Source organism: Penicillium psychrofluorescens (genome assembly GCF_964197705.1).
Source record: "Penicillium psychrofluorescens genome assembly, chromosome: 3".
In the NCBI taxonomy this organism is placed as follows: Eukaryota; Fungi; Ascomycota; class Eurotiomycetes; order Eurotiales; family Aspergillaceae; genus Penicillium; species Penicillium psychrofluorescens.
Window position 1 is genome coordinate 2924016 of NC_133441.1, and position 13211 is coordinate 2937226.

A 13211-nucleotide genomic window follows, 5' to 3' on the forward strand; every position below is an offset into this window, starting at 1 on the left:
TCTTCCCCTGGCGGTGCCACCCTCGAGTTCTTCCAATCGTGGGTCGAGGGCACGAGACCAAAACACTCTTGACTTCTCTTTCACCTGCCACTTCTCTTCTTCTGCTTCTCTCCCCCTTTAACCTCTCCCCTTTAACCGTTCCCACACGTCTCCCCAACCCGAATTTCCACTTTCCCCCCACTTGGCTCCAGAATAACCATCTTCCCCAACAAACTGACTGGCCTCCCAATCACACACCCACCCCCTACTCTTCGGGTTTACGACGCGATCATGGGCTCTTCCGAGAATCAAACCGGCGTCGCGTCCTCCCTCCGCTTCATACCGCTCTCCTATATCCACGCAGACTCCCATGCATCCGCCCTCCGCTTAATCCTCACCATCAACCCCCACTGGGAGGGCCCCGACAATCACATCGACTTTGTGCGATTCACAGACGGCATCACGAACACTGTCGGTCTTTCTATTTTCGCAGTGTGTCGCATACCCTTGGCTAACGAGGCTTACAGCTTCTCAAAATCATCAATCGCAAACCCGGGTTGACCCCGGAACAGATAGACAATGAGGCTGTACTGATGAGGGCGTACGGAAATGGCACAGAGATCCTCATAGACCGCGAAAGTACGAAATACCTGGATTTTCCCCCTCCCCCTTCCCCTCTCCCGGGTGCCCTTTTGCCATTTGCGCCATCTCCCACATTTTCCCCCGCCCAGTGCGACCCATGCTGAAGTAGAACCTGTCTGTGCCTTATAGGAGAAACCAAATCCCACGCTCTGCTGGCTAGTCGCGGCCTCGCGCCGCCTCTGCTTGCACGGTTCAACAACGGTCTGCTCTACCGGTTTATTCGCGGCACGCCCTGCGGCCATGAGGATCTGGTGAAGCCCAACATCTTCCGCGGTGTGGCGCAGAAGTTGGCGCAATGGCATGCCGTGCTACCCAGCGATCCAACTGCGTCCAACGGCACCCCTGCTGTCGCTCAGGAAGCCACAGATAAGCAGGCTGGTAAATTGCCGCTGGTACAACTCCGAAGCGCTGGTCCCTCCATGTGGCGGGTCCTCCAGAAATGGATCCTTGCTTTGCCGGTGGATACGCCGGAGCAGCAAGACCGCCGGGACAACTTGCAGAAGGAATTGCAGTTCGTGGTCAATCAACTGGATGACGGAATGGGAATCGGTGAAGACGGCGTAAGTCATTTCCTGTCCAATCATACTCCCCGCTCACACATGGCTGATGTGCCCCCTCTTTTAGATGGTATTCTCTCACTGCGACCTTCTCTGCGCCAATGTTATTGTCCTCCCGAGCGACAGCAGCTCCCCACCCGCAGAGGATGCTAAGACTCCGGTCAACTTTATCGACTACGAGTATGCCGTTCCAGCGCCGGCTGCTTTTGATATCGCCAACCACCTGGCCGAGTGGATTGGCTACGACTGCGACTACAAAATGATCCCCACGAAATCGGTGCGCCGTGAATTTTTGACCGAGTATACCAAGAGCTACTGCGAGCACCGCGGCCTCGGCGCATCATCCCAGCCTGAGATCCTGGAACGGCTGTATGAAGATGTCGATCGGTTCCGTGGCATCCCCGGCTTTTATTGGTGAGTCTAGCGCGAGCCATCAGTTTGTTATCATACTAACAACCTGACCAGGGGCGTCTGGGCATTTATCCAAGCCCAGATCTCACAGATTGACTTCGACTACGCCAGCTACGCCGAGTCCCGTCTCGGCGAATACTACGCTTGGAAGCGGGAGATCGATGGAAGCCGCCACAAAGCCGGTGAGGAGATGCCGCTGCGTGAAAAGCGCTGGGCGCAAGACGCGTAGATTCTCCGACCGGAGACCCGCCCTCTTTTCTTTTTGTTTGGTGGGGGCTATTCAACAATATTCCCCTCCATCGAACCCACACGGCAGATTTGGCTGTTCTCTTCGCGGTGGGTGATGTCGGCCAAGAGCGAACGAAACCATCGCCTGGTGCCCACGTGGGTGGAGGGACGAGATGCATGAGCGATGAGTGAGAGATACTAGATAATGATCTTCTTTACGCTATCGCATTGCGACACCATTATGGTCTTGCATGTCTTCAACAACCGTCATAGCTGGGTGTTTCAGGATTGGAAAATCGGGATTATGATTATGGATTTTTACATTCTTATGGTCTTTGCTCTATCCATAGCGAGTAGCCAGCTTGTCGGACGATAGCTCTAATTTACCTGATTTGTATTGAATAGCCAATCAGGCCTGAAGAATGGTAGGTTGTATTCTAATTGACTCCATTCTGACGACTAGCCGAGGCACTTTTGCCCCAGAAGAATATATATCAAGACGCTCAACAATGTAATTCATGTCCCCAACCAATCGGTTTCTCTCTCTATTCTCGAAGACAAGGCCACTCCAGAAGGGAAGGGTCATTATGCATAAACGTATGTACTAATGCAAATATATATACCAAACAAACACCGCAGGGGATTTACAGACGGTGCTGCACGAGCGACGAGGCCTCCCGAGCAGGCGCTCCATCCTGCTGCTGGTGGTGATCCTCCCAGCGCAAGACGCGGGCCATCTTCTGATAAGACTCCATGCCCCGCCGAGCATGGTCAGCAGGGACGAACGGGTCCGGATCAGCGAGGGAGCGATTAAACAGCTCCAGCGACACCCAACCACGGAATCCAAGGTCCTCGAAGAAGACGCGGGCGACGTCCAGGATGGGCAGGTAGCCGCCGCGGGCCTCCTCGAAGGGGAAGAGACGCGCGTTGCGAGACCAGGACATGCGCGCCGGCTGGCCCGGGACATGGAATGGGTGTGTCTCGTCCAGCGGGTTGGAGAGGCGCTCGCCGTCCACGAGCTGCACGTAGAAGATCTTCGCTGGGTCGATGTTCGCGGTCCTCAAACGGGCCAGTGAGGCGGCTAGGTCTGTGGCCGCGTTGGGCGTGCGGCCGGAAGGTGAGGCCGGGTCGGCGTAGACCCGGCCCGCGAGGTTGAATGAGTCGAGACACAGACCGAAGTTGTGTCGGTCGACATCACGGACGATCTCCCACGATGCCTCCCACGTGTCGACGTGGTCACCGAAGCACAGCGCCTCATAGACAAAGCGAAAGCCCGCACCAGCGCCCAAATCCGCCAGGCGCTGCAAGTCCCTCACGATAACGCCTCGATCACCGGTGGTCCGCGGCAATCCCGTCTGCGGATCCGGACCGAGGAAATTCGACGGAACCTGGATAAGATCGGTGCCCAGCGCGCGCGCGATCCGGAACCATTTCGGCAATTTATCCGCAACGAGTCTGTCGGACTGTGCACGGTCGAGCAGGCCCTCGTAGAGGGAGAATGGCTGCAGGCAGATAATGCTCAGTCCTAGTCGCTCGCACATCAGGCGCACTCGCCGCGCGGCTTCGAGGTGGTCGCCACTGAATGTTCGGACGGCGTAGCAGTCTAGGTCATCGAAGAAGAGCTCGATCCCTTGAAATCCGTGTGCGGCTGCTTGCATCAGCTTGCCTGGGAGATCGTGCAGCCATGGCCGGCCGAGGGACATAGAGGCGATGCCGGGGCGGTTGATGGCCATTTCGGCGGGGTGGGCGTGTATCTGAGGTATGAGGTAGGTTTGTCGTAGATGGGTGGAATGTTGAGTGTAGTGAAGGTAGAGATATGCTTTGGATAGATGCTTGCCCTGAAGTGACTGGCTGGGGGTTATGGGCAAGGCTGTATCACCAGAGAGAGAGGGAGACAAGTACTGATGCAAGGCAAAGAAAAGTAAAAAACGCTAATGATTCTGAGGAAGGGTGGGTATGTTTGTATGAGGGTAGCCCTGGATGATAAGGCGGGACGATGAGCAGACTAAAAAAACCATTATCCCAGATTCTGGCCGCATTTTGAATGCTGTGCTTGAACCTTTTGGCGCGGATAGCCGGTTTCATGCGAGACGTAGTATGAGGTGGATCACGTGCCGGGATAAGCGTTTAGGGCGGGTTTCCGTTCTGCCGCTTGTCCTTCTTCCCTCCCACTCATCTCGGTTCAGAGGCTCAACGCTGGCAGGACTTCTCCATTGGAACGCCCGAGGGACTAGTCTCGGCAATATGCTTTTGCTGGTGTGCCAAGACTCTTTGTCTGGGAGTCTGAGGAGACCATGCCTTTCTTTCTTCCAGCTTATACCCCCGGATTAGCATCCCCGCCTGGTTGCTTTCCCTACACTCAGTGACACTGCATACGTACACCCATCACCCCCCGCCATGTCTCTCAAAGTGGCTATCGTCGGCGCAGGACTGATCGGTCCCCGTCATGCACAATCAGTGATCTCCAACCCATCCACAGAGCTAGTTGCCCTCGTCGATCCAGCCCCCAGCGGCAACGAGACCGCCGCGCTGCTCAAGACGAACTACTACCCCTCCGTAGCCGCGCTCCTGACCTCCCCACACCGACCCGATGCCGCAATTGTATGCACGCCAAACCACACCCACGTCCCCATCGCAAAGGAACTGCTCGCAGGCGGGGTCCATGTTCTCCTCGAGAAACCCGTAAGCGACACGCTCGAGACCGGCCGGTCACTCATGGAGTTTGCACAAGCACCATCGCGTGCCCACCTCAAGCTCCTAGTCGGCCACCACCGCCGCTTCAACCCCTACGTGCGAGCCACCAAATCCGTCCTCGACAGCGGCTCCCTCGGCCGGCCCATTGCCATAAACGGCCTCTGGACGCTCCACAAACCAGCCTCCTACTTCGCTCCCCCAGGCGACTGGCGCGCTTCCCGCACCCGCGGCGGCGGCGTCATCCCCATCAACCTCGTGCACGACATCGACCTAATGCACCACTTCTTCGGACCGATCGTGCGCGTGCAAGCCGAGCGCACACTCCCCCAACGACCCAGTCCCCCGCACGAGGCCGACGAAGGCGCAGCGCTCACGCTGCGATTTGCTTCCGGCGTCGTGGGGACATTCCTAGTCTGCGACGCTACACCGTCGCCGCATAATTTTGAGACCGGCACGGGCGAGAACCCTATTATCCCGAAGTCGACGACGGGAAGGGACGCGGATTTCTATCGGATTTTTGGGTCCGATGCGTCGCTGAGCGTGCCTGATTTGACGCGCTGGAGCTATGATGGAAGCCCCGAGAAGAGCTGGGCTCATCCGCTTACCGTTGATACGATTCCGCTGCCGGATGATGCTGCCCCGTTTGATTTGCAGCTGGCTCATTTTGTGGATGTTGTGAGGGGGGATGCTGCGCCGAGCTGTTCGGGTGAAGAGGGGCTTCGTGCTTTGATTGTTTGTGAGGCAGTTCAGAGGGCTATGCATTCCGGTCAGCCGGTTGATATCGACGTGGACTTGTTGTCTAAGTCGAATCAGTAGAGGTTGTTTGTTCTGATGGTGGTGTGAGGTGAGCAGTGGATGGGTTGCAGCGTTGCGGTGAATTTGACTAGAGACGGGGCATAAATACGAGAGGGAAAAGGCCTATGGAGTTAACTTGACTCTACATCATTATACATACCAGCGTTGGAAACCTCATTCCTCAAATGGCCCTTTGGGGGAGCATTCTATAGACTAAATAACAGCTCCTTTTCAAAAGCGAAAGGCATATTATTTTCATAGAACCAATCTCTCTGCCCAGTATCACACACGAATTCATCATCCACATAGGGTATTTACAAGCAACACGCAAGCAAGCACAACAAAACGCTAATATCCATATCCCATCCATCAAGCATACTCCGCCTTCCCGGCATCTTCCACCTGGGTATCCCCAATCTTGGCCGCCGCAACACCGGACTCCTCAATCTCATGACGGAAGAGCTCTTCCTCCTCGCGCAGCCTCTCAACAATCTGGCCGTGAGCACGCCACACGGGCTTGATCTGAAACAGCTGGTCCATGCTCTCGAGCGGCACACCCTTGGTCTCGGGAATGAGGAAGAACACGAAGACCGTGGAGAGGATCATCAGGGATGCGAAGAAGAAAAAGACCCCGTACCCCATCTTGGCGAACATCTGCGGCGTGAAGCGTGAGATGAGGAAGTTCCATAGCCAGTTCGAGCCCGCGGCGCAGGCTTGTGCCAGGGAACGCATGTTGGGGTCGAACATTTCCTGATTGGTCCACACGGTCAGCGATGGCTTGTCTTGGTTTATGGGGAGGTGCAGGGACTTACGGAGTTGAGAACCCAGGGGGTTCCGTTCCAGGTTGGGGTGTAGAACGCCGTCCACAGATAGAAGAAGAACATGGCGGCAATGCCACCACCACTCATGTGTTTTGTAGGATTCTGCTCCGGCTCCACGACCTTGATATATGCGCCGACGATCCACATGCAGATGGAGCCGCCAACGGCGCCAATCATAAGAAGGTTGCGTCGACCGACGTGATCGATCAGGTACAGGAGCCATACGAAAGTGATGACCGTCTTGACGACACCGAACAGACCCGTACTGAACAGGTCGGTGTTTGTGCCATGGACACCAATGGCTTCGAAAACCTACAGCGTTCCAGTCAGGTATGCGAGGGGTATCAATGTGGCGTAGCGACTCACCGTTGGGGAATAATAGTTAATGGCGTTAATACCGGAGCCATTCTGCCAGAAGAAGAGCATGCTGCCCAGGAAGAGACGCCACATGACACGCTTGTTGGAGCCAGCAGCCTTGAAGGGCTTCCAGAAACCGATGCCGATGGTGGAGCGCTGTTCCTCCAGGGCCTGGTCGATCGCACCAATCTCCTCGATGATGTAGATGTCATCTTGCGGCAGCTGGCGCATCCAGCAGAGGTTTTTGATGGCTTTCTCGCGACGGCCGCGCGAGAACAGCCAACGAGGCGATTCGCGAATGAACACGCCGCCGATGACCAGGAGACCAGCGGGGATGAGCTGGATCGCGAACGGGATGATCCACTGCTTGTGGCTCGGGGCCATGGTGGTTGAGACACCATCCTGTTGTCCGCGTATTAGCATAATGACTGTCTATAAGGGGTAAAGGGAACTCACATTAATCCAGAATCCTACCAGACCACCAATCTGCCATCCCAGTTCGTAGACACCAACTAATCGACCACGGATGGCCGGCGGTGCCAGCTCGGAGATGTAGATGGGAGTCAAGTTCGAGCCTGCGCCGACAGCCATGCCAGCCAATACTCGTCCGCCGTAGATCAAGCCCAGTCCGCGGTCGCCATTGGCACCCAGCATTAGGCCAGCACCTAGAATAAAGACGAGCGCCGAAACCAATAGACCAATCTTGCGACCCCAGAAGTGACCCACGGGGTAGGCGAAGAAGGCACCAAAGAAAGCACCGGCCTGGTAGCAGGAGACGATGTTGGCGCTCAGCAGATCCTGCTGGGGCTTTGACATGGAGGCAAAATTGAACTCGTTCTGGAACGAGGTCAGGGAGATGGTTGTGCCGATGAAGGCACTGTCGTAGCCGATCATGCACGAGGTGGCAGAGGCCACGGCCGCGAGGAGGTAGACGCGCCAGTTGTAGACGCACTTGGGCGTCGGCCGGTCCTCAACCAGCTTCAGGATAGACATGATGGCGGATGCAGTTTCACAGATATTGATAAAGATATGTGCAATGAGGTAGAAGCCCGCACTGTTTTCATGGGATGAATGCCGGACTCTCAAATATATATGGGGGTATGTATGTGTGAGAAGACCACGCCACACTCGATCGAAGGAGGGTGGGTGCAGGAGATCTAAATATTCACGGGTGACCCCAGACAGCTGCACTCGTCCGTGGGAAGAAAGAAGGTAAAAATCTGGGGTCCTCAACTAGGGGGAAAGGATGGAGATGCGGAGGCGGAGAAAAGTATAGCACTGATTGCGCACCGCGGCAAAACGATGAAGCTGTGTTGGGGGACAGTGCGCCCGAATCGAATTGATTGGCCGGTGAGTCCACAGAGTTGTGGAGGGAAATGCCGGAAAACTCTGCTGGTTGGTCCGTTGGGATGAAGATCGGGGTTGTGAAGTGGAGCATCCAGGATGTGCCGTGTCTGCTCCATGGGGGGAATGAGTGTATGGGGGAGGAAAAGACGGACACTCTCCGTACGGGGTAACCCCATATGAACGGCCTCGCTTAGATGGCGAAATTGCCCTGCTGTGATTCGACCAGCCGCCAGGGTGCAGACGAAGGAATATCCAATAATGAAGAAGTCGAGATCAGTGGCGGTGGGAAAGCAATTACCAGGAGACCCACTGATCGTCCCGGGCTAAGCGTTCTGCCCTGCCAAAATCATGTTCCACCGTTGGCGGCTCTTTGTTTCTTCGTTCCATCCCCGTTATCATTCGTTCCCCCGGTCGTCCCCGGTCCCTTTTTATACATAGCGCACGCGTTGCTCCATCCTGCAGGAAATTATCTGCATACTCTTCATCATGGCTGCTCCGTCCGTCGATGCCACCTCCCTCTCCTTCACCTCTCCGCCAGAGGAGCCGATCACCAGCCCAGCCAACCTCGACGGCGTGGCTTATCTATACGGGCACCCCCTCCTCAATTCCCTCTCGCCGCCACTACACCAGACCGTGTACAATGCCCTAGGCCTGAACTGGAGACAGATCCCGCTGTCCAGCGTGACAGGCCAGTCAGCGACCTATCCGCCGCCGTACTCGCGGTCACCACCAATCGAGAAATTCCTCGCCTCGATCAAAGCCAACCCCAAGTTCGTGGGCTCCTCGGTAACAATGCCGCACAAGGTGGCAATCATGCCGCATCTGGATGACCTGACCGAGCACGCCCGGCAAGCCGGCGCCTGCAACACCATCTTCCTGCGCACCGACCCGACCACTGGCCAGAAGTCCTACGTCGGCACCAACACCGACTGCGACGGCATCCGCGAGGCCCTGGTGCAGAACGCCCCGAACCCATCCCGCTTCCGTGGCCGCCCGGCTCTCATCATCGGCGGCGGCGGCACGGCTCGCACGGCCATCTATGTTCTGCGCCGCTGGCTCGGTGCGAGCCGCATTTATATCGTGAATCGGGATGCTGTCGAGGTGGCTACGATCCTCGAAGAGGACCGCCGTCGCAACCCGGACCCGAACGCCCTCGCGCCTATTATCCATGTCACGGACCCCGCCGAGGCAGCTCGTCTGGAGTCGCCGGCTGCGATTGTGTCGGGCATCCCTAACTACCCGCCTCAGACCCCTGAGGAGCTCAATGCTCGTGCGATCATCCAGGCTTTCCTGGGCACAGCTGCTACTGCCGAGTCGCAGCAGGGCGTCATTCTGGAAATGTGCTACCACCCCGTTCCCTGGACGGAGATCGCTCAATTGGCTTCTGCTGGCGGGTGGAAGGTGATTCTCGGCTCGGAAGCCTTGATCTGGCAAGGGTTGGAACAGGCACAGCTGTGGACCGGTGAGGACGTGGTCGGCACGCCGGGCCTGGTGCAGCAGGTGAAGGATGTGGTGACCAAGTCGGTGGCCGAGCGGGCATCCAACAAATCCAGCCTGTGATTGGATTTTTACGATTATGAATTTCGTTTTTGTCTCGGAGCGCATACACCCTTACTTGCATGTTATACATAGATGGGACGATGGAGTCGGACTCCTGTATATACTATGATCATACCAAAATATCTACAACCTCTTTCTTGGGACCTGTTCATGCTCCCGGCCGCGCGTATTCGAGCTGGCGAACCCGCCGCCAGACTTGTCGGACAGTCCGCTCCTGCGACTGGCGGCCTGTTTCTGTAGCAGAAGGGCCAGCCGGTCTATTCCGAAATTGTTAGCAAGTGATGATGAGAAACAAAACAGGTCTGAAACTCACCGAATAGCCAGATACAGCCGACTCCCCAGTCTCACATCCTCAATCGGCGCCGTCTCAGGATCCTCTGGCGGATTCGCAGTCGTCACCAGCCCGCCAGCTTCCAGCAGAATGGCAATGCCAGCCGCAACATCCCTACAAACACACTCGCAAGTCAGTGAACCATGCAAACCCGAAGAGAAAAACTGAAGAGAAAGGGGAAAGGACTAACCACTCCCAACAGCCCCCCTCCCACCAAATATCAAAGGCCCCCATAGCCGTATATGCTAAATCCAAAGTGGCGCTCCCCAAACTCCTAACCCCATGCACCATGCCTCCCTTCCCACCGCGACTGCCCAACTCCGCGGCAAGATTGACAAAGCTCTCGATCTTGCGATGCATATTCCCGTCCGGGATATCGCGCCGATCCTTGCCCCACTCACAAGACAGGATACACTGCGCGGGCGCATTGGGCGGCATGGGTGGGATTGATGGATTCTGGATCAACGGGAGCCGGCGTGTCTCGTTGAGCCAGGCGCCACGACCGCTGCAGGCTGAGAAGAGCTGGTCTTGGAAGGGGGCGTAGATGACCCCTAGCACGGGGCGGTGGGCTACGATGAACCCGATCGAGACGCAGAACATTGGGAAGAGGTGGGTATAGTTTACGGTTCCTTTTGAAAGGTGTTGGTCAGTATGTGATATAATGGGGGTGAGGGCTTGGTCTACCGTCTAATGGATCGATGCACCATGTCGGCTGTTCGTCAATCAGGTAGTCGCGCGACTGGCCCTTGGCGTAGGTTTCTTCGCCGAGGAATCTATCGTCATGAATCAGCTTCCCTCCGAGAATCATGTGTAAAAACGTGCAAACATACTGGTGGGACGGGTACTGTCTCTGAATCGCATTGCGAATGAATACTTCCACGTCTGCAGGAAAGACATGAGTCAAACAGGTTGTCGCTGGAAACAGGTTGTCTAGGATTTCTCACCTTCATCTGTCTGCGTCACAATGTCAACCGCATTCTCCTTCTCCTCGAATTCTTGTGCCGCTGCGCCGGAGATGCGCTGCTCGACGCGGTCCATAAGCAGTCTGCCGGCTTTGCGGCCGAGGTCCACGGCGAAGGCGTATATCGCATCGAGGTCCTCTTGGGGAAGGTTTTCGATGGTCATAATGGGGGAATAAATGTGTTCGTGTATATGAGAGAGAATGGTGTTGTGAGCAATAACTTGAGGGAAGAAGAGTGAAGTGGAGGCGAAAAAGGTGAGTTGGGAGGGTCCCGCGGGTAACCGTTTATCAGTGGATCAGTCACGACCAAGCCTATATTGAGAACTATAGACGATTGTTGCGTTGTCAATAGGGATGTTCGCCTTTGTTTGTCACTATGTTTGTATACTTGTGTGTCTTCCTCTAGGTATAAATACCTTGGTCTTCCCCCCCTCTCTCCTTCTTTCCTCCATCTCCTACCACCTCCCTCTTTATAAAATATATCACCACTCTATACCATTTATAACTCCTCGCCGATCTTATAACCAATACTCATTCCATCCTTCTACAAGTGCGCATCGAAGCACAAGAGCGCACCAAAGAGAAATTGAAGATCCATGACATGTTCTGTGCAATGGATATGAGAATGAGTGGAACGGATAGGAGAAGAGGTGGAAAAGCACTCTATTCGAAGGAAAGCGATCGACGAGAAAACACGACTTCTGAGAAGAGAGCCAGGGATCACAGTGTATGACCTACATGGCTTGTGTACGTGCCGAAAGGAAAAAAACAAGGAAAAGAGAACTGAACAATGCCCTGTACCCCATCAAGTATGTTGGGCCGCTACCGTGGTGGACATCTCGGAATACGACGATTGGCATAACAAGGTGTGTCCTTTTCATTTGTGGCTCTTCCCGTATTAAGCCAACTCGTTACCAATAATGCAGCAAGCGCAGAACGTCGGAACTCATTGTCTCCGACGACGTGCGGGAGTGAACCAATTTCCAACAAGGATTCTCTACAACCATGAGCCAACAAAACTGGCATCGGCACCCGAGCATCGTTGCAGACGGTCCATCCAGGGAACCAAGTTCCCCCACCATGATAAAGTTACTGCCTGTGGTCTTAACACTAAGATCGCGGATTGGAAAAAATGCGCTACGATCTGTCTCTCTGTCTGAGGGTGTTGAGATCGCATGACTAACATGACGATACTCCCTCGTCAGAGCCGTCTAGACAGTCGAGATAGCTTCACTTCTTCCTCTTTTAGACAATCTGATACACATTGTCATCTTCCAAGAACGTCAGTAATCAAGCTCTCAAGAGAGGGACGGCGAGCCTCATATTTTCGCGCCTTATTATCGACTTGACATGTTACACCGTATATTTGTCCACCGCCAAAGCCGATGTTCTCAAGCAAGACTTCTACGCGCAGTGGTCCGAATTCCCTTACGACGACACTATCACTAATCCGCAATGGTGCGCCCGAGGACTAGTTACGACGGCTCGTTCCATGCTCGGCCGCGATTACAAAATGCCCGCGCATGGCGCCAGGTACCTGCTATTTCGCCATTTCGCTACCTTTTCTGATACATGGACATTTGAACTCTAATTAGCGAACTACATGAATATAAATTATGATGATGTTAATGAGCAAGAACATACCAGACTGTAGTAAGGTTCTCCGCAAATCGGCAAAGGACATAGAAAATCGTCACCCCACGCTGTCGGGAGAGCACTCAGCCGGATCTACCCTCATCACCACCACCACTTCACGTTTACCATTACCTCAACCACTCACTCACCCAATCTCCACCAACTCCTCATTCGCAAAGGCCATTCAAACCGAATCCAAAAATGGTCAAATCAATCCTCCTCCTCAATGGGCCCAATCTCAACCTCCTGGGCACCCGCGAACCGCACATCTACGGACACACAACCCTCCCAGACGTCGAGAACACCTGCCGCGAAGTGGCAGCCTCGCACAACGCCACCCTCGAGTCCTTCCAATCCAACCACGAAGGCGCCCTAGTCGACCGTATCCAAGCCGCGCGCGGCAAAGTCGACGGCATCATCATCAACCCGGGCGCATACACGCACACCTCCGTGGCGATCCGCGACGCGCTCTTGGGCGTCGGGATTCCCTTTATCGAGCTGCATGTTAGCAATGTCCATGCGCGGGAACCGTGGCGCCATCATTCGTACTTTAGTGACAAGGCTGCCGGCATTATTGTTGGGTTGGGTGTGTATGGGTACAAGGTAGCGGTGGAACATGTGGCGTTGAATTTCGAGGAGAGGGGGGAGAAGGCTTCTTTATAGATTGTTTTCTAAGGGCTTAAATAGTGGAGGTTATAATTTAAAGCGGTTCTTACTATTATAGACTCGAGTAAATTCTTGAAAGCATGTTATGTGGGGGGTATACAGACATGACGAGGTAGATACATTATATACACACTTTTTGAGCACCAGAGTTGACATCGTACCCATAACCGTATCCGACAGCTTCGAGTGATCTTACAGGTTCGTTGTTATTCTTTTGGAGATCCATA

General features: G+C 54.9%; 7 protein-coding genes across 7 annotated transcripts; 4 read left to right on the forward strand and 3 right to left on the reverse strand.

Annotated features, from left to right (window-relative positions):
• Positions 1 to 270: 270 nt before the first annotated feature.
• Positions 271 to 1818, forward strand: PFLUO_LOCUS5227 (uncharacterized protein; the record flags this gene model as incomplete). The annotated part of the gene is made up of 5 exons (XM_073782656.1): positions 271 to 450; positions 507 to 618; positions 751 to 1181; positions 1246 to 1592; positions 1644 to 1818. The coding sequence occupies 5 exons, from the start codon at positions 271 to 273 to the stop codon at positions 1816 to 1818; spliced, it is 1245 nt and encodes a 414-aa protein (XP_073639289.1).
• Positions 1819 to 2461: 643 nt separating this feature from the next.
• PFLUO_LOCUS5228 (uncharacterized protein) lies at positions 2462 to 3550 on the reverse strand (the record flags this gene model as incomplete). Its single annotated transcript, XM_073782657.1, has 1 exon — positions 2462 to 3550. One exon carries the CDS (start codon positions 3548 to 3550, stop codon positions 2462 to 2464), a length of 1089 nt encoding a protein of 362 aa, XP_073639290.1.
• A 664-nt stretch (positions 3551 to 4214) lies between these two features.
• Positions 4215 to 5327, forward strand: PFLUO_LOCUS5229 (uncharacterized protein; the record flags this gene model as incomplete). Its single annotated transcript, XM_073782658.1, has 1 exon — positions 4215 to 5327. The coding sequence occupies one exon, from the start codon at positions 4215 to 4217 to the stop codon at positions 5325 to 5327; it is 1113 nt and encodes a 370-aa protein (XP_073639291.1).
• Positions 5328 to 5675: 348 nt separating this feature from the next.
• Positions 5676 to 7477, reverse strand: PFLUO_LOCUS5230 (uncharacterized protein; the record flags this gene model as incomplete). Its single annotated transcript, XM_073782659.1, has 4 exons — positions 5676 to 6056; positions 6119 to 6439; positions 6494 to 6886; positions 6941 to 7477. The coding sequence occupies 4 exons, from the start codon at positions 7475 to 7477 to the stop codon at positions 5676 to 5678; spliced, it is 1632 nt and encodes a 543-aa protein (XP_073639292.1).
• Positions 7478 to 8317: 840 nt separating this feature from the next.
• PFLUO_LOCUS5231 (uncharacterized protein) lies at positions 8318 to 9391 on the forward strand (the record flags this gene model as incomplete). Its single annotated transcript, XM_073782660.1, has 1 exon — positions 8318 to 9391. The coding sequence occupies one exon, from the start codon at positions 8318 to 8320 to the stop codon at positions 9389 to 9391; it is 1074 nt and encodes a 357-aa protein (XP_073639293.1).
• A 148-nt stretch (positions 9392 to 9539) lies between these two features.
• On the reverse strand, positions 9540 to 10847 carry PFLUO_LOCUS5232 (uncharacterized protein; the record flags this gene model as incomplete). The annotated part of the gene is made up of 5 exons (XM_073782661.1): positions 9540 to 9648; positions 9705 to 9836; positions 9913 to 10351; positions 10407 to 10604; positions 10667 to 10847. The coding sequence occupies 5 exons, from the start codon at positions 10845 to 10847 to the stop codon at positions 9540 to 9542; spliced, it is 1059 nt and encodes a 352-aa protein (XP_073639294.1).
• Positions 10848 to 12519: 1672 nt separating this feature from the next.
• PFLUO_LOCUS5233 (uncharacterized protein) lies at positions 12520 to 12981 on the forward strand (the record flags this gene model as incomplete). The annotated part of the gene is made up of 1 exon (XM_073782662.1): positions 12520 to 12981. The coding sequence occupies one exon, from the start codon at positions 12520 to 12522 to the stop codon at positions 12979 to 12981; it is 462 nt and encodes a 153-aa protein (XP_073639295.1).
• Between the last annotated feature and the right edge of the window lie 230 nt (positions 12982 to 13211).